This window comes from Antechinus flavipes, chromosome 2 (assembly GCF_016432865.1).
Source record: "Antechinus flavipes isolate AdamAnt ecotype Samford, QLD, Australia chromosome 2, AdamAnt_v2, whole genome shotgun sequence".
Taxonomy (NCBI): domain Eukaryota; kingdom Metazoa; phylum Chordata; class Mammalia; order Dasyuromorphia; family Dasyuridae; genus Antechinus; species Antechinus flavipes.
This window is the reverse complement of record NC_067399.1, coordinates 335870727-335895705: the sequence shown is the minus strand read 5'-3', so window position 1 is coordinate 335895705 and position 24979 is coordinate 335870727. Positions and strand designations below refer to the sequence as shown.

The window sequence follows — 24979 nt, the reverse complement described above, 5'->3', positions numbered from 1 at the left end:
AAGTAGACAGGAATTCAACCAGGGCTTTCTTTTGTTGCAGAGAGCTTTTTGGAATAGCAATCAACACTTATAATGGGCTGTTCCTCAATTCTGGGTGCTGAGTGAACCCTGAGAGACCACATACTTTTGCAAGGTCTCACTTTGTACATGTGCATAACATAATGTCTGACTTATATTGCAACTTTTAAAGTCCTTCCCACTCCTAACTGCTTTCCCTTTGGATTTTTTTTATTTCCTGTCTCTAAAACCATAGACCCATTTCTCCCCTATTCCTGTTCTTTGACGTTTTCTTAGAGACTGTTGTCAATTCTATGACCCACAACTATAATGAGCTCAGTACTACAGGAACAATGTAATAAGCCTGATTTTTCCTAGGCTTCTAGTTTTTTCCTCAAATTGAATGACTAATTGCTATACGAAGGCTGGTCACTTTCTTTTGCAGATGTCTTCACAGAGAATCCTGATGAGAAATCCATCATTACTTATGTGGTGGCATTTTACCATTATTTCTCCAAGATGAAGGTGCTGGCTGTGGAGGGCAAGCGCGTTGGCAAGGTATGAACCAGACAGAAAACTAGCAAGTCACCTTCACCCCCTTCTTATTGGACTCTTACCAGAGCCATACCCAGTTCAAAGTCTGGGAATTTCTGTGACTTATATTCCTTTTTCCCCTTTTGTCATTAATGATGAGTCTTGGATTATCACAGAGTTTAACATAATGGATTCTCTATGTGGAATCCATACATTGTTTGGATTCTAATTATAATGGACCAGCAGAGGTTCATATTGGAAGGTGGTTTATAGTCGATGTGGGTACAGATATTAACAAAACTCCAAAGCTGAATTCTTTCAGTTTCACATCTTATCCTAAAAAACATCATTGTCTGATTTTGTGGAGAGTCAAGTTCTAAGGCACTAATTACTGACCTGCCACACTCCTCTATCATTTTTTTTCTTGTGATTTTCTAGCTCTCAGGCCCCTAGAATATGCTAGGTATTGTATAGACAGTCTGCATGATTGCTCTATAGGTGAGCCACATGTATGTTTTCCCCAAAGGTAACATCCTTCTGCATACTGACAAACTTGAATTTTTTCTGATAGTGTTAGTGAAAATGAAGCAAGACCTCTTTGGCTTGCTCTAGGCAGGAGTAGTGAACTAAGGGCATGTATGCCAGTAGAGAAGTGGATTCGCTCTAGTAGTTTGGTGCATAATCTGCCTAAAAAGAGGTAAACCATGATGAAGAATTCCCTGATTGTGATTGCCATAAATAGTGTCATTATTCATTAATATCATTATCATCATCAATAATAATAATAATGCTAATGTCAGTGCTGTTTACAATTATCAGGTGATTGACCATGCCATTGAAACTGAGAAGATGATTGAAAAATACAGTGGGCTGGCCTCTGATCTGCTTACCTGGATTGAGCAGACTATTACTGTCCTCAACAGCCGCAAGTTTGCTAACTCCCTGAGTGGGTTACAACAGCAGTTGCAATCTTTCAGCACCTACCGAACTGTGGAGAAGCCACCCAAGTAAGGGTCATATCTTACAGATAGACATTTATTGAGTTAACTAGGAATGCATTTATTTATTCTTTCCACAAGCATTTATTAAGCACTTGCTGTGTGCCAGGGGCTGAGCATACAAAGACAAAGAAAGAAATAGGTTCTGTCTTCAAGCAGCTTGCATTCTACTGGGAAGGAAGTACCATGCACATAGAAAATTAAATATAGAATATATGCAAAATGATTTCTGGAGAGAATGAGAGTATCAGCAGCTTATCAGAACAGACTTCCTGTAGAAGGTGATACTGATTCTAAAGAAGTGGAGGTGAAAAGGAAGTGTCTTCCAGGCATGATGAATAGCTTGTGCAAAGACAGGGAGACAGTGCAATATTGTGAATGGTTGGCAGTCAACAAGTTAATTTGGTAAGCATATAGAGTGTGTGCAGGAGAGTAACCTGGAAAGGTTAGACTGGGAGGCAGGTTGTAAAGGATATTAAAAGCCAAATAAAGGAGTTTTCATTTTATCCTAGATGATAATTAGGCTATTTAGAGCAACAAGATGAATCTCAATTTGGTAGGTGTGTGAAGGATGGATTGGAGAGGAGAGAGGCTACATGTCAATTATAAGTCTGTTTTAGTAATCCAGGTGAGAATGAGGGTCTGAATAAGGCTAGTGGTTGTTTGAGTGGAAAGAAAGTGACATATGAAGAATTGTATGTGTAATATCTTTAAGATTGGACAACAGATTGGATGAGGATGAAGGAGAAAGAAGAGACCAAGATCAGTGAAATTTTATATCTGAGTAAGTGGAAGGATAGTTGTGTCCCTAACAGAAATAAGGAAATTTGGAAGAGGGAAGAGTTCAGGGCACTTCTTCCTCTAGCTCTTGGTTTGAGACTAATGGCATTTATAAATAGTTGCAGAATATGAAAAGTGTTTGTTTTTAGAAATGACACCACTTTTCTAGTATTTTGTATAAAGTATCTATATCTTCTTATTCTTCCATAAGCTCTGGAGTGTTCTTTTTTAGGAAGGGAGATATATTTGCCCTATTGTTGCTATGACTATATTGACTTATATTGTGGCAGTCATTATTGACATAAATGTGTGGCAGCCATTTGTAAGGTAAATGGCATTACATATGTAGCCTGTAGCCATGGAACAGCAGGAAACTTATCGAAAAGTTCAGGGACAGGGACTAATTTATTCTTTCTTTGGTGTCAGGATTTCCTGAATGAATAAAGTCCTTCTACCAATGTAGGTTAACACCTTTTCTTCAACTTGTGAGTTGTTTAGAACACTGAGAAGTTGAGTGGCTGCCCGGTTTGCACAGCTGGTATGTGTCAGAAGCAGGACTTGAATCCAAATCTTAGTGCCTCTTCCACATAAGTTGGGATTTCACTGGTGATTTCATTCCTTTGGATCTTTCTCCGTTGTGCAAGAAGTTAAAATTCTTCAGTACACACACACCTTTTCTCAATCTTGACTCAGCCCCATATAACTCATCTATGCAGGGAGTCAGGCATTATTTATTAATTAGTCCCATTTTGTAACTAAGACAGGTGATTTTCTAGACTTTTGTTTCTTAGCCTTCTGCTCTTCAATTCACCTTTGATTTAGAATTGCTGTATTGTTTTGTTCTAATGAAGTGCCCATCTCTCTGATCCCATTACCTTCTATCATCTCATCCTAGCACCATTGTGTATAATTGCCATTAATCATCAGAGTTTTGCTTCCTCTCTTCCTCTTCCTCTCTAGTTTAGATTTGCCACTTCCTATTTCTGAACTTTTCAGCCTAAACTTAACAGGGTTTCTTTTCTACTTCATCTTGGGTAATGATTTGTGGCGAAATAGGGTAGTGGATAGATGGAGTCAGGAAGGACTGTGTTTACATGTGGCCCCAAATACTTCCTAGCTATGTAATCCTAGAAAGTCACTCAACCATTTGCCTTAGTGTCCTTATCTGTAAAATGAGGGGTTATAATAGCACTTATCTCTCAGCATTTTTATGAATATTGAATGAGAATTATTGTGAAACAGCCCAATTTCTGGCACATAGCAAGCAAGCACTATATAAATATTAGTTACTATTGTTATTATTTATATTATCATAGCACCTATCTATGCTGTGAGAATGAAATGAAATAATTTTTGTAAATTTAGCACAGTAACTGGCCAAAGTTAATACTTTGTAAATGCTTATTCCAAGCATCTACAAACACACACATGCACATGTGTACACATACATATACATACCAAGTATGGTCTTGCTTATCTGCCAATAAAAATGGCTCAATTCTGTAGAAGTGGATTTCATCACTCATCAATTATACCTGCTTTTCCCCCTGCTTTCTGTCTTCCTAAACTCTCCATTCATGGCTCTTAAACAAGGAAAGTTGAGACATGGAGTCTAGAATGTACCTATAAACAAGTATCTGATTTCTTTTCTAACACTGACCCACTTTTAAGGTCCTAAATTCAATACAGACATCATCCCTTGTGAGAGTGATAGGTATTGTGCACAGGGATGTTATCTCTTGGCTATATAGACAGTGTTTCAGGGCCAAGGCTCTTGCAAAAAGCATTTATGGAACACTAAGAATTGTTGGTTGTTTCTTGGGTTAGAGAATTCACTGTAGGACTGATCCTTGAAATACCACATTAAGAATTCTCGAAAAAGCTATAGAATATTGTTTCAGACTCTTCTGTTATCTTATTTTTGATAAATTTTTTCAATTAGTAAGTGTTTTTCTCCCTTTTTCTCTCTACAAAATGAAAGAAACAAAAGAAGGAAAGGAATAAGCATTTATTAAGCACCTATTATGTGCAAGGCACTGTGTAAGTACTATACAAATATTATCTTATTTGAAAGAAAGAAATACAAAATCCCTACATCATATTAGCAGAGTCAAGCATGCAAATTCCCATATTGGCCATATCCCAAAATGGGTTTCTCATTCTGCATATTGGTCCATCATTTCTTGTATTATATTAACAGACTCAAGCATGAAAATTCCCACATTGGCAATATCCGAAAATGAGTTTCTCATTCTGCATATTAGTCAGTCATCTCTTTCTGATATGAGCTAGGCAGCATTCTTTATCAGTCTTCTAGAATTGTGGTTGATTATTTCACTGATCAGAATCATTTGTTTTTACATTATTGATGTTACAGGATAAGTTGTTTTCCTGTTCTATTATTTTAGAGTGAATTGAAGATATCATTGAAATTTATAAGGTTTTGTAGAGATTTGCAGAATTGGAAATGAAATTGAGGCCACATTAAGCTAGAGCTATGACCTGGGGATTCAAGTTTATATAGACTATTTCTATCTCTCCTTCCTGCCAGTCATATGGCTTTTGCTTTTCTTTTTAACAATAATTTTTAAAAGATTTTGGAACTTGTTATGAACTTAGGTTTGTTATAGTCCACAGATTTTTGAGAGTGGCTTTTAGTGCAGCATGTCTTTATGAGGATAATGCCTTGTTAATGTTTTTATTGATTACCAATTGAAGACTTGACTAAAGAGCTTACCAGAAAACTGCTGATTGCAGAATGACTGAGGCATTGCTTTGTATTGATTAATGCAAAGATTGGTCAAAAGTTGTTAGAAAATACTCCACTTTGTTACTCCCATATGGAAGCAAGTAAGAGACAAGTGCTCAGATGATAATGGCTATTTTCTCTGATCTATATTGTGATGATACAAGCTTTGTTTTGTCTTGGCTGGTAGATGTCCACAGATATTTTGACAACTGAACAGGACTATAAATCATTGTTTTCTACTCTCGTTTCTGCTTCCCTAGCTCCCAAGGGAAATCTGGCATCATTTCCAAACTCTTTAAGTCTTTGGGATAATATGTTTAGTTTGAATAGGAGATTTTACTTTGGAGATCTGGAGACTAATTTTTCTTCCTCTGTTCTCATTTAGATTTCAAGAGAAGGGGAATCTGGAAGTCCTACTTTTTACCATCCAGTCCAGGATGAGGGCCAACAATCAGAAAGTGTACACACCACATGAAGGGAAACTTGTGTCTGACATTAACCGGGTACAACTGCATTTTCCATTATGCTTTGCCAGGGAGGTTGATTGGGTTCCAGATATCATATAGGGAATTGATCAATACTGGATCGGGTAAATTAAGCCTTGTTCTTTAGTGTTATTGATTCCACATGCAGGTTATTTTGGGGTACTATCTGAAAGCAGCAATCAGTCAAAATCCATTCACCATCTATCAACTCAGTCCATTATGTTTCTTGATACATACATGCATTTCTGGGTATTTGTTTCATTGGTTACCATCAATATGACAAAAAGTGAGAAACATTTACAGATAACATTGTTGGTTGTTTCTTTTTTTGTGTAACAAATCAGTCAGCAAGTATTAAGTATTTAGCAGTATAAGGCACTGAGCTAAGTACTGGAGATACCAAAAAAAAAAAAAAAAAAAAAAAGGCAGAAACACAGCCCTTTACTCTAAGGATCTCATATAGTAATGGGATGGGGTGGGGGAAGAAATATGCAAAAAAAATTTTGCAAGATTTTTAAACCCCAGGAAATCCTAACAGATATATATGACATAGGTAAAGGAACAGGCTTTTGATGTTGCTATGAAGGATTAGAAAAAAAAACTTGTTCTCAGAAAACTTGGTTACCTGGATATGTGGGTCAAAGGCTGGTATTATAAATTTATTTTCATTTATTCAATAGAGTATTGGCTTCTTCTCACACCCCTTCAAGTGCCCTAATTGTACTGAGTGCCTCTTGAAGAGATGGCACCATATATTGTCATGGAACCTCCAGCTTTTCAGAACATTCTATTTCTTACTAAACCTGTTTCTACCGATAGGCCTGGGAAAGCCTGGAGGAAGCTGAATATCGGCGGGAACTTGCCTTGAGGAACGAACTCATTCGTCAAGAGAAATTAGAGCAATTGGCCCGGCGTTTTGACCGCAAGGCAGCAATGAGGGAAACATGGCTCAGTGAGAACCAGCGCCTGGTCTCCCAGGTAATGTTTGGGGTTATAATAAGTGACTTCAGGCCCCTGGCAGAGAGAGGCCCATAATAGCCTCTGGGGAGGTGAGCTGGCACGAGAGTTGTGGTGCTAGGGTAGCTCAATAGGTGGGATGAACAGTATACGTATGTGCCCAGCATTTCAGAGATGGATGGCTGAAGAGAGCATTAAAGTTGTGGACCATCTAGACTTTCCTTAGAAGACCTTCCATTGTGGTCATTTCAGAAGCACATGAATGAGCAAGCCTGCCATCTCTTTACCATTCTGTCTGTCTTGCTTTAGAAGTCCTCCTCTTTTATTACTTATCTGTGGCTCTGTTGCTGATTTTGCTACCTTTTACTCTGTTATGGGCAAATATAGCCACCAAGCAGTATGCTTAAATATTAGTACTTTAAATTTTTAAATTTATATCCTTGATGATCTTTTTTTTTAATGTAACTTTTTTCCATCACCTTCCCAGCAAGTTCCTTGTAGAAAAGAAAAAGAATAAAAGCAATTTAGCAAAAGGAGAGAAGATACCAGCTGAATCTGAGAGTAAATGTAGTAGTGTTCCACGTCTGTGATTCTCCACTTCTGTAAAAAAGTTGGGAAGTGCATTTTTTTTTCTTTCTCCACTGGGTCCAAACTTAGTCATTTACAAATATGTTATTTAGTTTCGTGATTTTTGCTTTGTTTTGTTTTCACTGTTGTGAAAACATTTACATTATTATGATTGTTGTATTTATATATTTTCTTGATTCTACTTATTTCATGCTTTATCAGTTTGTCTAATGCTGTTCATAATTTTCTAAATCCATATTTCTTGTTTCTTATGGTATAGTACTATTCTATCACAATCACATGCTACAATTTCTTTAGCCAGTCCCTAATTAATAGGTATCTACTGTGTTTCTAGTTCTTTACTTGAATAAAAAGCACTATTATGAATATTTTGATATAGATGTCACCTTTCTTATTAGCTCTTATCACTTAACTTTCTAAATTTCTTCTCGGCCTTTTCTCATTATAAAAATGTCTATCCCTGAATGTAGATCCGTGCTTGTGTTTTATTTCTCTTTATACTTGTTTCAGGTTCAACCTAAATTGGAAGCAACCAGAAATCCTTATCTCTTATCTTTAAGGAATCCTGTGAGAGATAAACAGATTATAGATGTTAAGTTTCATTTCCAGAAAGTGTTATTAAAGTTAGTTTATATGGGCTGTTAGTCTCAGCTAAAGTTAGGGTATAATTTAACTATAGATAATAGGTCTATGATACATATGGTCAGGACACATAGTGTATTTGGGTATGTATGTGTATATATTAGAGAGAAAGAACAATGTAGTTTTTTGTTTAGGGGTGTTTTCTTTTTACTGGTTCTTCATATTTGCTCCAAACTTAGAAGACTTTGGAATATAGGATTCCAACATATTTATTTAATCTGAAATTGACCACAGAGCCTTTTCTTGGAGACAATGTCTCTTCCCCTCTAACATGAAGATTGAAATTAAGTTCATGCTAGGAAAAGAAAATAAGTATTCTGGAAGAATGTTTAGGTATTGTATGTGCAAATGTAAATTCCTGTAAGTGGAAACCAGATTGTAGACAGATGAGCTCTTAGGTCTGCCCATGTCTAGAAGAAAAAAAAAATGATTAAGGGCCAAACTTGCCACTGTGAAGTTCCTTAAGCTATATAGACTAAATAATGACACTCCTTATAAAGTACTTGTGAGCTGCTCAGACTTTCAGAACTTGGCTTTGAGTTAGAAAACAAAAGAGCAAAACTAGTTCCCACTCAAACTTGTCTGGCAATGTAGTGCAATGAAAAAAGATTAGATTTGGAATCAGATGGTGTGGATTCTCTGATACTGATTGTGTGACCTCAGTTTCCTCATCTTTAAAATTATCTGAGCTCTAAAGTCTTTTCCATTTCTAAATCTGTGATCATTTAAAGTCAGAGCTACAAATATTTAGGAAAAGCCAGAATTCTGGGATTGGAGTAGAGATCTACATTCAAATCCCATCTCTGACAAATAATAGTCTTATGACCCTGGAAAAATCATTTAACTCCTTCTGAGCCATAGTTTCTTTATCTTTCAAATGGGGATAATTACAATACTTATTTCATAAGTTTGTAGTGGAGCCCAAATAAGATAATATTTAATCTTTAAAAGTATTCCAATAATGCTGGAAACTGTTTTTTGAATGAACCAATGCCAATGACTCATTGGCAAACAGTCCAGTTTCTGATGATGGCTTTATTGTGTCTATATTTGGGTGAATCTGAATCTTCTGCTTGAATATGCACAATAGTCTAGAAATCTGACATTCCCATTTTTTGTATTCTCTCCCTGGTGGGGAGCAGGATAACTTTGGTTATGACCTGGCAGCTGTGGAAGCAGCCAAAAAGAAGCATGAAGCCATTGAGACAGATACTGCTGCTTATGAGGAGAGGGTGAAGGCCCTGGAAGATCTGGCCCAGGAATTGGAGAAGGAGAACTATCACGACTTGAAGCGCATCAAGGCGAGAAAGGACAACATACTGCGTATGTGGTCCTACTTGTTGGAGCTTCTGCAATCTCGGCGCCAACGGCTGGAGATGACTCTGACGCTGCAGAAGCTCTTCCAAGATATGCTTCACAGCATCGACTGGATAGATGAGATCAAGGTCTGGCCTCTCAGTGGTAGATCTCACTCCCTTCTTCCCCATTGCCAACACCTAGCAGTTTTGTCCTCTCACTGAGTTCTTGGGGTGGAGCTTAACAGCTTTACTATTAATTCATACTTCTTTGACTCCTTTCTTCCAGGAATCACACACCCCAAACTGAAGCTTTCTGGTCCTTCCTGCCCAAGGTTAGGAAGCAGGGAAAAAAACACAATCCCTGTCTGTTCCTACCTACAGTTAACTTGGATTCTACCCACAATCTGCATAACTGACTTAAAATTAACTAAATAGACATAAATGGCAAAGATAAGGATTCATGATCTTGGCAAGAATTGGACTAGACCAATAACTTTTAACTGGTTGTTACAACCCCAAATAGGGTAATTGAATGTGGAGATCACAAAATTGTGATTTATTATCAATAAATATATTTTATATACCTATGTATCCGGGGTCATGTAAAAATTTCTCAGGTACAAAGGGGTCACAAATGGAAAAAGTTTAAGAATCCTGGATTAGGGGCAGTGAGGTGGATAGTGGATAGAGCACCAGCCCTGAATTCAGGAGGACTTGAGTTCAAATCTGGATTTAACACTTCCTAACTATATGACCCTGGGCACTTAACTCCATTTGCCTTAGGGGTGAAAAAAAGAATCTTGGATTAGATAATCTCTGAGGTCCTATTTTTTCTACTTCTTGCAGACAAATTTTTCTCTTCTTCAAATCCAACTTTTAAAAAGTAGACAAATTGATTTACTTTTACCTACTTTCTTCTTAATGTTAGTTTAATTAACAGTGAGATGTCTATTTAAAAGGGAAGAAGAGCAAGACCAAGAGTCTTAGTATTTGCAACCTGAATAATCACCACCAGACTATTGAAAGACAAAGACCATCTCTATACAATATGAAAGATTGCTCCCTGTCCTCTGTTGCATTACCCTTTACCTGTTTCCATGTCCTTTGGTACCATGCAACAGGAAGAAGAATACTTTTATTTTCATTGAATATTTACCATGATAGTCAGCATGAGTTAGTGAGAAGAGAGGGCATCAGAAAAATGTAAGATCATAGCCAGCTTCTGAAATGTACTGGCTCTCTCAGTGCCCTCAGATAATTCTCTAAGACTAGAATTTGCAAAGAAAGACCTGACTTAAGTTAGTGGAGTTAATTCCTCATTGTGCCAATGAAATCGCAGGTTTCATTTTTAAAATAAATTAATCTTAACCATTCTAAATGCCTCTGAATGCTTTCTCCAGAATGGCTTCTCATCTCCTTTTTTTCTCTATAGAGGTACATCCATCCTCACATTTTATCCTTCCTTTCCTAGGTTCTCCTCCTGTCCTCTGAATTTGGGAAACACTTGTTAGAGGTAGAGGACCTGCTTCAGAAGCACAAGCTGATGGAAGCTGACATTGCTATCCAGGGGGATAAAGTGAAGGCAATCACATCAGCTGCTCTCCAATTCACGGATGGGAAAGGTTACACAAAGAATATTTCCTCTTTGCTTCAAGATTCCATCTTTTTTCCCCTTCAGTGAAGTTCTCCCACAGCAAGTTATCCTTAGGGCCTCAAACTCAGTTTCTTTTTGTCTTCATCAGATAAGGTTCCATGAAAGGAACTGGAAGGATGAGGCATTAGATACCAGGAAACTGTTGTCAAAAACAGGGCTTGAAATCAGATTTGAAATACAAGAAAATCCTTACCCTTGCACCTATTTCATATGAATTGCAAGATAAGAATCATAAATTCCTTGAGGTCAAGTACCTATAAAGGGAACATCCTAATATTTTCCTAAAGAGTTAGAACAGCATCTCAACATTGATTTTAAAACAAAAAACACCATTTGGATAAAGGTTCTCCTACCAAAAATGCTTCTATGAACTCAGTAAATCATTTAACAAGCACCTATTATGAGCCATCCCTAGAGAAACAAATACAAAAATGTGATGGTCATTGGCCTCAAAGAAGAAATAAAACATAGAGGAGAATGGTGGCCTAGAAAGAGAGTTTGAGCTTATAGGATATGGATCACGGGAATTGTGATTCTAGGATCACACCATAGAGTTGAAGCTAGAAGAGATCTTAGAGATCGTCCAGTCCACCCCCTTCATTATATAGATGAGGAAATTGAGGTCCAGAGAAGTCAGATCATTTGTCCAGAGCCGTATGGGTCAGAGGATATTTCCACTATTTCTAGTAGCAGTGACAGTACTGATTTGATTATTATTCCCAAAGCAAGAAGGGCAGGGTACATGAGTATCAGTAGAGTGACAAGATGCTCAAGCTGGGTAAACCCTCCTATTCTAGTATATGACTAGATTAGATTTAAATTATAGTCTGGGGAAGGCTAGCTATTGTGTTCTGAGGTGAATTTTCACTCCTTGATCTACCATAGTAGATAGTCCAGCCCTAGAGCTGAGTCCCAAAACTTAGAAGGCTCCATCTTTTAGTTTCCAAGAGATATTTTAGTATTCCAAGAGATAAAATTAAAATTTGTCCAAAAAGCAACTTCACTTTTCTCCAGACTAGTAGGTAGGTTTATGAGATAGTCATGAATAAGTATGAACAAGTAGAACTCAGGTTCTAGCTCTGACATTTATAATCCATGTAACTCTGAGCAAGTCATTATTTAACCTCAATAATACTTGCATCATCTTCTTCACTAATGCTTTGTAAATCTGAAATCCTGTAGAAATGTGTTATGACCAATTTACATCCTTAGTTTTAATTTTACAGTGAAAATGAACCTTTTTTCTCTCTCTCCTTTGTTTTTCCCTTTCTTCCTCACTTAGGTTACCAGCCTTGTGACCCCCAGGTCATCCAGGATCGGGTCAGCCACTTGGAGCTGTGCTTTGGAGAGTTAAGCTCAATGGCAGCAGGGAGGAAGGCCCGCCTAGAGCAGTCCAAGAGACTGTGGAAGTTTTTTTGGGAGATGGATGAGGCAGAAAGCTGGATCAAAGAGAAAGAGCAGATCTATTCCTCATTGGACTATGGCAAGGACTTGACCAGTGTGTTAATCTTACAGCGTAAGCACAAAGCCTTTGAGGATGAACTTCGGGGACTAGATGCCCACCTGGAGCAGATAATGAAGGAAGCAGAGGACATGGTGAACCAAAAGCATTTTGGGTACCCACAGATTGAGGCTCGTATCCGGGAGGTTTCTGCCCTTTGGGACCAGCTGAAGGAGCTGGCTGCTTTCCGCAAGAAAAACCTCCAGGATGCTGAGAATTTCTTCCAGTTCCAGGGGGATGCTGATGACTTGAAGGCTTGGCTGCAAGATGCCCACCGCTTGCTCTCAGGAGAGGATGTTGGACAAGATGAAGGAGCTACACGAGCCCTGGGGAAAAAGCATAAGGACTTTCTTGAGGAACTGGAGGAGAGTCGAGGGGTGATGGAACACCTGGAACAGCAAGCCCAGAGCTTCCCACAAGAATTCCGGGATTCTCCTGATGTGAACAACCGATTACAGGCTCTTCGGGAACTTTACCAGCAGGTGGTAGCTCAGGCTGACCTACGTCGGCAAAGGCTACAGGACGCCCTGGATTTATATACAGTATTTGGTGAGACAGATGCCTGTGAACTGTGGATGGGGGAGAAGGAGAAGTGGCTGGCTCAGATGGAGATCCCAGATACCCTGGAGGACCTAGAGGTGGTACAGCACAGGTCAGAACCAGTTAATACATCCCTTACAATACCTGGGGTGGGGAGGGAGAATGGGGTAGCTGTGATAACAGGTTAGCCCTCCTGGCAATCTGGCCATCAATAATATCTACCAAACCTTTTGTCCAAATCCTTCCGCCATTTTTCTTCTGTTAGGTGAGCCAATAACATGTGTAATAACCATTCTCTCTGCTCACACTAGCCTAAGAGATGGACTTTTATGGTGTTAGGTCATGAAATTAAGATTGTAAATTTGAAATTAGACTATGTTGATAGATTTAGCCTCAGTACTAAGAGAGTAAAGGTGGAGTTGAGGGAATTTGACAGTAGCAAGTATCCCAGAATGGCAGTTGTCAAAGTCCTCCTTTTCATTAATGTCTTCCCTTTTGAATATAGGAACATGATGTTTAGGAAGTGGTGGGAAAGAATTTGAAATCTTATTTCTCTGGGATTTGACTGCACATCTAGTGGTGATGTTTCTGTTATTCTTGTTGCTGTGTTATACACTGAATGTTGCAATGTTTGTTTTAGGTTTGACATTCTGGACCAGGAAACGAAAACGCTGATGACACAGATTGATGGGGTGAATCTTGCTGCAAACAGCTTGGTGGAAAGTGGTCACCCACGTAGTGCTGAAGTGAAGAAATGTCAGGATCATTTGAACCAAAGGTACAGAGTAGAGCTTCAGGGTGGAACAATTTCATATGGGCCATTTGTATCATTGCTGTGGTAAGGATTGGTGTTGGGATGCCCCTTCTGCAAATCTGACTTTCTGGCATATCCCCAGAACAACAATCAGTCACCGTGCATTTATTAAATGCTTACTATGTACCAAAGAAGAAATAGTCTAGACTCTATCTTCAAAGGAGTTCACATTTTAATGAAGAAGATGAAAATGCAAGTAATAAGACTTTTCTTTCCCTATAGTCTTAATCCCAGCACTGAAGGGGATTCCTTTAACCTTGTTTCTCTGCATGCAACTAAACAGGATGAGAGGTGACACTCTTGCCTGATATGCACCAAATTCTCCAGGGAGTGAGCAGGGTTAGAGAAATGTTCATTGAAATGTAAGCACTATAGACCTGATTCTGGTTATGATAGGTATGTGTGACAGGAGTAGAAGGATTGTGTGTGTGTGTATGTGTGTGTGTGTGTGTGTGTGTGTGTGTATGCATACATGGATGCATGTGTATGTAGAGGGCATCAATTTGAGAATGCTTGGAGACAGAATGGGGCCATATGATGCATTTGCTGCATTTTCCCTGGGGTTCTTGGGCAAAGAAGAAGTTTTGTACTTTTTAATTTTAATTTTTTTTTGCTTTTGCTACTGTTACCTTAATATAATCCAGAAATGCAAGGTTTGTGTGTTTGTTGGATTGGGTTTTTTGCCTGTCTTACAATGCAGCTTCAGCAGTGAAACTCTTGTTTCTCATGTAGGTAGACTTGTTAGCTGAAAATGAGAATCCTTGTATAAAAGATCTCTATTAGATTCTTTCAGAGCAGAGTTTAATTGCCTGCTAGTTTCTAAGGGATCCTTGAGGACAAGGAAGTCTTGCATGAGATATACTTTCCTCTTGTTCCTTCACATCTTTCCATCCCCACACACATACCCTGAGCTGTTTCTAGGAAGTTAAGACAGAAGAGACTAGAGGAGGGAGTTAGAGAGGGAAATAGAGGCTGAAAGCTTGTGATTAAGCTATGTCAAAAAATTAGGCCCAAATTAGTATTTTCATAGATGTTGTGGCCCTAGAATGACAGTGACAGTCATTAAAATATTCCTATTTACTAATTTTTTAGGCAATATGACAGTAGGATGGGTAAAGACAATGTTAAAAAATTTGGGAGACTTTAAAGAAGATATGAAAGTAGTGAGTAGAGCATACTGGGACTTTTTAATATAAAGCTGACTATCTATACTAATGATAAATGGATACCCCAAGGTACAAAAATGTAATTCTAGAAATCCTTTTGTAAATAGAATGTCCCTGTAGAGGTCCAGTGTCCCATAACTAGATAGATAGTGGTTCTCTTTACAAATTCTAATATGATAGTTGTTTTATTTTTGTTTTTTGCTTAATTTAGGGAACTAAAGCATGTTTGAACAAGACCAGCTTCTTAAAAAAAAATAATCAGTCAAATGGTTGTTGGTTTAATGAGAGATCTTTATTTTTAAAGGCTATTAAGTCATCATCCCTAGTGCTACAAGATTGTGTTATCCTGCCTTTATCTGAGAATCTAAGGTACATGGTTTCATAGACTTTTAGTATCATAGTCCCACCCAGTATAATAATCACTGAAGGTGTTTATGTGGCCCTTTCTTGAATATCTCTGCTGACAGTGAGCAACAGGTGGAGCTGGTAAGCAAGGCAATCTGAACTGTCAGTATCCTTGTGAAGATCCTCTTCCTTCCTTTCATGGAGACATGAATTTCCTTCAAATCATACCTAGATAGATCTTTGTCTTAAAAACCTGGGTGTCAATATATATATATAGCTACCAGTAGTTTGAAAATGAAACCATCAATTTTACATCAGGGAGCATCTTATTAGTTCAACTCTCAAGAGGAATCTTTCTTCCTCTAATGCTCTGTGCTTTAAATTAAATATGTGGCTTGCATCTCTAGCTTGTTTCTACTGGTAGATTCAATTTGGTTGGCCTTATAAAGTCTTGATACTTTAAAACTAGTTTTTTCTAAGTTTTCTTCCTCTTTTCCTAATCTTATTGCTAGTGTTTAAGTAGAATTAGCACAGATTTGAATGAGCATCCCTCTTTTAATATCCTGTCTGAGAAAACAATTTAAAACAATACCATTTACAGAAATAGCAGTTTTAAAGGCAGTCAAAGCTTATCACTACAAAGTAGGAGGGAGGAGAAGTGTGGCTGATTTTCCTTCCATTCAGTTCTCCATTAGGGAACAAGTAAATTAAGGGTGGATAATAGAGGGGAAGAGATTTCATCTCCCAAGAAAGCATAGCAAAAATCTCCATGGTGGTCTCACCAATAACCATGTATTGGCATCTCAGATGGTCAGGGGTGGACTCTGGAAATATGTTCTTGACTCTCTTTCAGACATTAATAAAATTTTTCACAGTACCTAGTACATAGTAGGTATTTTAAAAATATTTGTCGACTGATTGACTGTCATGCTCTTTTAGCTCCAACCTCTATCATTTTCCATCTGTCCATCAAGTCAGACTCTCTGGTTCCCCTCTCCCTCCCACAAATCCTTTTTTCCAAAGTTGAGGGCAAGCTGAGGAGTCCCAATCATCATTAGTTGTATTATAGGTGGTTTGCTATTATGTCAGGTCCAAAAACCCCTTGGGGCTTAAAGAATACTATTCTATTAGTATTAATAGCTATTAGGGAGTCCTATCCATTTCCTCTTGCTTTATTTCAAGCTTTTAGGAGTACCTTCAAAAGGTTGGATGCACCCATTCCATTTATGGCAGCCCATTCCATTATAGACAGCTTTAGTTGTTTAAAAAGTTCTTATTAAGTTTTAATTATTTAATAATTAAATTATTAAATTTGCTTCCCTGTGACTTCTTCTTGATGGTTTTGGTTCTACCTTTTGGAACCATGCAGATTTGCTCTAATTTGCTTTCACTTGACTGCCCTATAAGCCTTTGAAGATAATGCTCATCATCCCCCTGGATTTTATACTGACTTCCAATTCCTTCTTAATGTGTTTTTTTGGACTTGAGACTCTCTTAGGCAAATATGTGTTGAAATCGATAGCAGTGCTGGCAATGTAGATGATACACGCAGAGGGAAAGGAACAGAATCGCTTTGATTGAACCATGCTGCTGAAACAAGATTATAGAGGATTTATGTAGGGATTGTAGGGTTGATTTTGATGCAAAATTAAATCGAGAGAGGCAAGATGGCTTTGAGCCAAAAGACAAGGTGGGACAAGTTGTGAAGGACCTGCATGTAGATATGATTCATCATTGAAGGGAAAAGAAGCTTAGCCAACTCCCTAAACTGATCACCATTTATTGTTTTATTAGAACTCATAGAATAGATCTTATTTAGGACTGGTGGGGATGTTTAGAAGTCATTTAATCCAAGACCCTACTAATTTTACAAATGAGGGAATAGATGTTGGAAACATAAAAATGATTTGTTCAAGATCATGTAGGTAATTAAGGATCAGAACTAGAATTGGGAACTAGTTCTTTTGATGCTAAAGCCAGTGTTCTTTCTAGTACATCAGACAGCCTCATACAAACCTAAAATAGTTCTTTCTCCTGATGCTTCGCTAAGTGGGGATTTGAAGTGTAATAGGAACAAAAACATCTTAAAAGCAGAATTATTTTTAGCAGCTTTATGTATCCTTGGACTTTACCTCTCTAGGTCGCATTTTCTTAATCCTTAAAATGAGTGAATTGAACTAACCGGTCCATGAATTCCCTTTTACTAAATGTTTTGATCCTATTTTTTGCCTACTTATGCTATAAAATCTGTCCAATAAATGCTTTGTCTAATGAGTGGATGGTTACTTTTCTCTGAACATAATCTAGTGTGTCTATCTTTCTTAAAATGTAGAAATTTGAACTGAATAATCTTCCAAGCCTATTCTAATCAATGCAAATCATAAGATGATTACCTCTTCCACTCAATATACTATATATGTTTAAGTTGACCAATGGTGCTTTTCCTTTTTTTTTTGTCAGTCATGCCACATTGTTGCCTCATATTAAGTTTATACTTGCATGAGATCCTTAGGCCTTTTCATTTGTTATTGCTCTTATGTCATCTCCCTAAGCAGTTTATTTATTTTTTTTTTATCAGAATGCAGGGTTTTAGATTTATCCCTATCTTCACTTTTGGGAGGCATGCCAAGCTCTTTTTGAAAGTTGATTCTGGAACTCACTTCCTCTGGGAGAAGAAGAGAGAAAAGATGTGATATCTGAAAGGGAAAAGCCTTACACTCATCCTTCTTGGCAAACTTTAACTTCTGGCTATCACAGTAATATAGAAGCATGGCCAAGGTGCCAGTGAGTACTCCTGCATTAATTGCTCTGGCTCTTCACTTAAACTGAATGGTCCCTTCCTGGCCCTTTCTGTTAATATATGCCTTCCTCTCTTGATAACCTCTCAGTTCTTCTAGGGTGAGGAAGAAATGGGGCCATTCCTTTAGGACCATCCCCTCTTTCATCCATATATCATGGCAGGCGAAAAGATTCCATTCTGGCCAGGGTGTGTTCTTATCTCTTGGTGCATTTCCTTAAGTCAGAGAGGAATAAAATGGTGCCATCCCTTTAATGACACATGCCTTCTTTCATCTATAAATCTTGGCAGGCCAATAGATTCCTTTCTGGCCAGTGTATTCATTTATCTCTTAGTATTTTTCTCTGTCAGCCAAGAGAATAATGTCACCATCCTTTTTATGACATATGCCCTCTTTCATCCATATATCATGGCAAGCCAAAAGATTCCATTCTGGTCGGTGCTTCATTTTATCTCCTGATGCATTCATTTTCCTGTGTCAGAGAAGTATTCAGGGTTAAAGTATTTATACTCTGTCTATTAGTATTAGGTAGTATTCATGAACTTCTTTCCAAGATTATGTCCCTGGCAAGGGACTGTTCTGAGCATTTCTTTCACTTATGTTCTTTTTATGTTGTAGTTAGTTGTATGCAGCTGTATATAGTTTTATAATTTTCATCTAGTCATTTTCCTCCCTCTTAACTCAAGATAATTCTTTTGCCAGACTTAATTTTCACAAATTATATTTCACCTAGAATCCCTTCATGTACCATTAGCTATGATCTGAAATATCAAAACCTATTCTTTATCATATACATAGAATTATTCATTTCCTAAAGTCATAACCCTCCATTGCAAAGAAAGATAGAAATACCATCTGTGCTAATATTCAGTTTTTCAGATCCCATACCCAGAACAGTGATTTATTTGTCTGAGTTTTTTCAAGCCATATGATTAATTTTCTACATAATACAGTCTATCAGTCTGTCATTAAGTAATAGAAGGAAGGCAGTAGAATTTAGAGATATTAGGAGAGGCTTCCTGTAGAACGCAAAATGGCTGAGACATGAAGGAAATGAGGAGGTGGAAATGAGAAAGGATAGTATACCAGTATGGGGGACAATCAGAGAAAATGTCTGGAGGGGAGAGATAGAGTGTCTTGTTTGAGGATCATACAAGACTGTTACTGGATCAAATATGTTGGGATAGGGTGAGATGTTAGGTGTAAGAAAATTGGAAAGGTATGTAGGGTTAGTTATAAAGTTCTTTAAACACCAAATGAGGATTTTATGTTTAATTCTAGAGACAATAAGGAGCCACATGGTGACATGGTTTAAGACATGCTTTAAGTGACATGCTTTAAGAAAATCTTTTTTAGCAGCTAAATGAAGGATGGAGTGAAGCAGAGAGAGGTATGTAGCAGGTAGACCAACCAATAAGCTATTCCAATAATCCAGGCATAGGAAGATGAGGTCATGTATCAGTGTGGTGGCCATATTGGACAAAAGAAGGGGACATAAGAGAGAAATGTTGCATAGATGGAATTTGGAAGTGGTAGGTAAGAAAGAGAGAGGAATTGAGAATGGCAATAGGTTGTGAGTCTGGAGGACTGAGAAGATAGTGGTACTCTTAAAGTTACAGGAAACATTGGAAGCTAGGAAGGCTTGAAGAGGAAGATGAGTTTGCTTTTGGACTTGTCAAGCTTAATATGTCTACATCCTTTGACATGTCTCAGGCAGTTGGAAATGTGAGACTGGAAGTCAACAGAAAAGTTAACTATATATATATATATACATTTGAGAATCATCAGTATAGATAATGATAATTGAATCCATGGGAGCTAATGAAATCCCCAAGTAAAGTGATATAGAGGGAGAAGATCAGGGATGAACTCCTGTGGGAGTCCCGTAGGTAATGGGCATTACCCGGATGAAGATTCAATGAAGGGGAGAGAGAATTATTAGACAATAGAAGAGAACTAGGAGAACATGATGTTCCAGAAAACTGGAGAGAAGAGAGCATTGAGGAGATAATCAGTAGTGTCAAAGGCTGCAAAAAAAATGTCAAGAAATATTGCATTTTCTATATAATAGAAACAAAGGGCCCTTGCAATGGTAAGAGTAAAGTCTGTTTCACTTAATCCAAAGGCCGTGATTGCTAAAAGAACCCTTCTTTCCCCTTTCCCTGGTTCTCACAGCTTCACATGTCCTGCTTTCATCAGTCTTTAATATTGTGAAGAAGAGCTGCCTGAATGGCTAATATTTGAGCTGAATCCCTCTTTTGGTTATTGCTGTTGCCTCCCATCAACCACGTCCTATAGTTCTGTATTGGAAACTCTTGGTTCTTTTTTCAGGTCCTTTTTTCACATTGTACAAACTTCTTACAAGATATTTTGTCTTTGAATGAAAGATTTTTAGAATTGGAAGCAATCTTAGAGATCATGTAATTTAAATCCCTTTTTTCATATGTGAGAAAATTGGGGCCTAGAAAAATTAAGATATTTACCCTAGATCACCTGATAATTCAGTGGTGGAGCTGGGACTTGAATACAGATTCCAAATAATACTGTTAAATATTAAGAAACAATGGACTTTATACCTTTTGGCTGTCTCTTTAAAATGAAACATACTTAATTTTATTTTTAGATAGTTTTTTTAATTATATATTTAATTGCTACAAAAAGAAATCCAATACACTTAAATACAAAAATATACTTAAAATGAACTAACCCTACAGTTGTTCAGAACCTGAATACTATCATGAGACCAAGGAATATTGAGCAAGAGCAAGACATTTTATTCCTTGGGGAGTTTCTTTATAGGATCCCAGATCTCTGCCTTTTGGAAGATTAGTTCATTGAACATGTCTATGTGAGGTTTCTTTTTGTTTCCCAAGTCCTAAGTGGCTGTTCAGCTAATGGGTGCTTATCTTACTAATGGGAAGGCAATTCTATAAGCATTGTGTACTTGGTCTGAACTGGATTTGCAGAGAAGAGGACCTGAAACCACCACAAGATTCAGTTTTCTGTGACTCTATAGCCCTTTTTATCCTATGCAATGTTCTAAACCAATATTTGGGCAAAAAAAAAATTTTCATCAAGCTGACTTTTTCATCCAGCAATTCAGGTGTCCCAGAATTGGCAAGAAGAGCTAGATTTTTAAAAGAAATGTTACAAATTCTAGCCAAGGCAGTAAATAAATGCTGAAACATCTTTTTTCCTCTAGTGGATGAGCAATACTGACTGTAATTACAGCTTTCCTCAGTACCTCTTAGAAGCTCAGTGCTTTTTATTTGTGAATCTTTACTACATCCTTTCCAGGGGGCACATCAGTCTCTTTGTTTTCAGATGGAGAAAAATTGAGTCATAGCTGTGATCTGCCCAAAGACATGAAACAAAATTAGGAATAGAATCTAGAAATCCTACTTCACAAATTAAGGTTGTCCCTCCAGGTCAGGCCATCCATCTAAGTGATGTCAAACTCACATGGAAATGGGTTCATTAAACTGTACATGAAAATCCCTGTGGGCCACACATTGACTTAGAAAACCACATATTAACATTGTTATATTTATTTAATATTTCCCAATTTTATTTAAATCTGGTTTGAGATACTTGAGGAGTGTTGTCCATATTGGGCTATATATTTGACACCTCTGATCGGAAGAATTTCTCTTTCTTCTATTTTTACTTCTCTCACTTGTTCATGACAAATAAGCCAATTTCCCATCTTATCCAATTCCATCATATTTCATTGATTGGTTGGCTAAGACAGTTTTCCTATATATAGGCCATTATTATTTGGACAATCACTGGCCAAATTAGGGAAAGCTTCAAGGATTCTTCTCATAGAACATGATTTTCCCCAACCCCAATTCTTATTCATTCATCAGGTTCCCCATGGTGTGACTCATGCATAAACATGGCTCAGTAACCAGCTACACTACAGAATCAAAAAGATGAAATGGAAATAACAAACTAATTAAAGGATAATGGGCCTGGCTGAAGGAGAGGAATGGGAATTAACAAACAGCTTTAGCGGTCAACTAAATGCCAGAAGCAGTGTTATAGCCCCAGGATCGGGCATATTATGTCTGTTATACAACTTGATTATAGTTACGTGAGCAACAGTCTTACAACAGGCCTATGGCAGATTTCAGCTTTATTAGAAGGACTTTCTCTATTCAGGGAGAGACCTGCAGATATCCCAAAAGATGTTAATGACCCAGAAAGTGAAGTTTGTCCTTTTAAGACATTCCATCTATTGTGATCTTGGCAATAGGCCAGGACACATTATGCCCTGGAAGGTTTCGAGTATTTTGCATAGTTTCCAACCTAATAAAAAATTAATGTTACTTTTTTTTTTACTAATACTATTTAGACTATTGATTCGAACTGTAAAATATCAAGTATAAATGTACACACACACACACACACACACACACACACACACACAAATAGCAAGAGAATATGAAAGTGAAAACCCTGGAGGGCTTGACACTTTCATGCCCAGAACTAATCACTACATCTAAGACACCAGCCACACTCCCTGGCTATTTTATCAAATCCATTTCATTTCCTATGTTCCCTTTTCTAGTTCTGGAATCAAAATCAGATTGGCTCTTAGAAAAAGTGTGTCCATCTATTCCTCCAGCTCTCCATTCACCATCTTTGTAACTTTGCAAATCAAAATACCTCTCCTTGCCCACTGCTACCATACGTATTTTGTGTCTCCTTGTGGGAGGAAGCTGCCTTCTGTTTCTCATTGGCACCCCTAGTCTTTAGTTCAGTACCTGATAGCTATAAATGTGTTTTTGTTCATTCATTTATAGGTTGTTTATTGAGAGAGATAGTATGATAGACTTGGAGTCAGGAAGACTAGGGTTCAAATCTTGATTCTGACAGGCCAACTATGTGACCCTGGACAAGTCATGTAACCTTTTAGGGCCCAAATCTTTTCCCTATATCCTGGATCCATTTAGATCCCTAAATCATGGATCTGGACAAAGATAAAGGCCTCTAACATTAGGCCCTAATATAGATTTATAAAGCATATACATTACTATGTATATGGTTATTATTTCTTTAAAAATACCTGAACAATAAAAGTTTTCCATTTCTCAGGGAATTGTTGGGTGGGACACAGGAAAAGTGTGGCCAAATTTATCAATAAAGAAGTAGTACTCTGAAGAATGGATTAGGAAACAAAACTGAATTGATATTTGCAAAAATACATCTTAGATAACCATATTCAAAGTAAAGAGTAGGAGAAAAATCTTCTATACTCAAGCTGGATCCAGAAGAGAAAGTTATAATCATGATCACATGTAAAATGACAACAAACCTAAATACTTAAAAAAGGATAAGCAGAGAAGCATTAGGACTAAAGGTAGTATGTGCATATACTTTATAGCATGTCAATTAAAGTTTTTGAAGAAAAAGTTAATGCAATGAAAAAAGAGCTAGTTAGACATTAATGTTAAGTGGCTCTGACATTACAAAAGCAACAGAAAAATATGTGAAAATAAAATTAGATTTAAATAAAGTGTTGGACACACTGGATATGAAAGACATCCCTCTCCTTCTTCCTCTTCTTTTTCCTTTTCCTCCTCTCCCTCTTCTTCTTCTTCTTCTTCTTTCTCCTCCTCCTGGAAACTTCTAAATAAGAATGTTAGAGAATATACATATTTCTCAAGTTTCTATGGGGATCTAATCCATCACATGTGCTTGGGTACAAAGAGCACCTAAATTCAGAAATCTTAAACACATATTTTACAGGCTGTAGCACACTTTAAATGGTAATCATTTAAGGAAATTAGATCAAAAGACATGGACCTAAAAGAAGACTAAAAAATAATAGGTTAAATAAATTAGGCCAAAGACCTAATCATAGAAAACTGATAAATGATTAATTTCATTTTTAAAAGAAACAGCAAGATCAAATTAATGATTTTGAAAAGCAGATTTCACAAATAGAGAGTAAATAGAGAAAATTATCAAATTACCATACCAACAAATGACAAGAGAACTTAAAACCTAAATGGAATGGATGAATAAATACAGAAACTTAAAATGCCCATATTAACAAAACAAAGGCTAGATTTCATAAACTTAATTTGAATGATTCATAAATGAATTTTTCTGGAGAAAACACTTGAGTTCAAGTGGATTTTATCAAACATTTTGATACATTAATTGCCTCAGTTTGGTAAAATGCTTGTTTTCTTTTTGGGGGAAGGGGAACATAGTGTCCTGGCTGCCAAAGTAGGGAAGTGATAAAGCAGAGGAGAACTATATATCACAATCACAAATAAGCATTCCTGCAAAAACATTACAATGACAAAAGAATTATAGCACTGTATCTCCAAAATATTCATTATGATCTAATTGTATTTATATCAAAAACACAAGAATAGTTAAACATTAAAAAACAATTAGCAAAATAAATTATTAACAAAAATTACATGATTATACATTATCAGATGCAGAACAAGCCTATAAGGTTAGCATTCATTTATGTTTTTAAAAAAATCACGCATACTAAAAAGCACAGGAACAAAATAGAATCATTCTTAATATCAAAAACATTTATCTAAAACTAAGAGCTAGCATTGCTTTTAATGGAGAAACATTGGAAACTTTCCCAGTAAGATCAGTATTGAAGCAAAAATGCTGATTATCACAATTGATATTTAACATAATACTAGAAATGCTGACTATCGCAGTAAGTCAAAGAAAAAATAAAGGAAATAATCATTGGAAAATTAAAGCCAAGTTATCTTTTTGTGGATGATCTGATGGTTTCCTTAAAGAATTAAAAATTGAGATAATTGCTTTTGCAAATAGTAGACAACAGCACAAATCCACAAAATCATCAGCATTTCTAATAAATTGAGAAGATTTAGAAAAAATCACTTAAAATAACCCTATCTCAAATATCTGAGCATTGATCTATTTACACACAAGATTAATATAAATAAGACTACAAAACAATTTTCACAAAAATAAAGGGAAAACACACATAACTATACATTATTCATTGTATCTGAACCATTGGGAAAAATGTTGTTTGTTGTGATTTGGTGGTTTCAGTCATATTTGACTCTCTGTGACCTTATTTGTTATAAGGTTTTCTTGGCAAAAATAATGGTTTGCCA

General features: G+C 36.9%; 1 protein-coding gene across 2 annotated transcripts in view; it reads left to right on the top strand.

The window, feature by feature from the left end:
• Window positions 1-24979, top strand: part of SPTB (spectrin beta, erythrocytic) — a 167416-nt gene that overhangs the window by 73660 nt on the left and 68777 nt on the right. For both annotated transcript variants that reach the window (XM_051977816.1, XM_051977817.1), the window contains exons 8-15: window positions 443-555; window positions 1351-1538; window positions 5444-5561; window positions 6363-6521; window positions 8873-9175; window positions 10500-10650; window positions 11965-12835; window positions 13364-13501. In XM_051977816.1, the coding sequence (XP_051833776.1) occupies window positions 443-555; window positions 1351-1538; window positions 5444-5561; window positions 6363-6521; window positions 8873-9175; window positions 10500-10650; window positions 11965-12835; window positions 13364-13501 (2041 nt within the window). The remainder of the gene's footprint in view (window positions 1-442; window positions 556-1350; window positions 1539-5443; window positions 5562-6362; window positions 6522-8872; window positions 9176-10499; window positions 10651-11964; window positions 12836-13363; window positions 13502-24979) is intronic.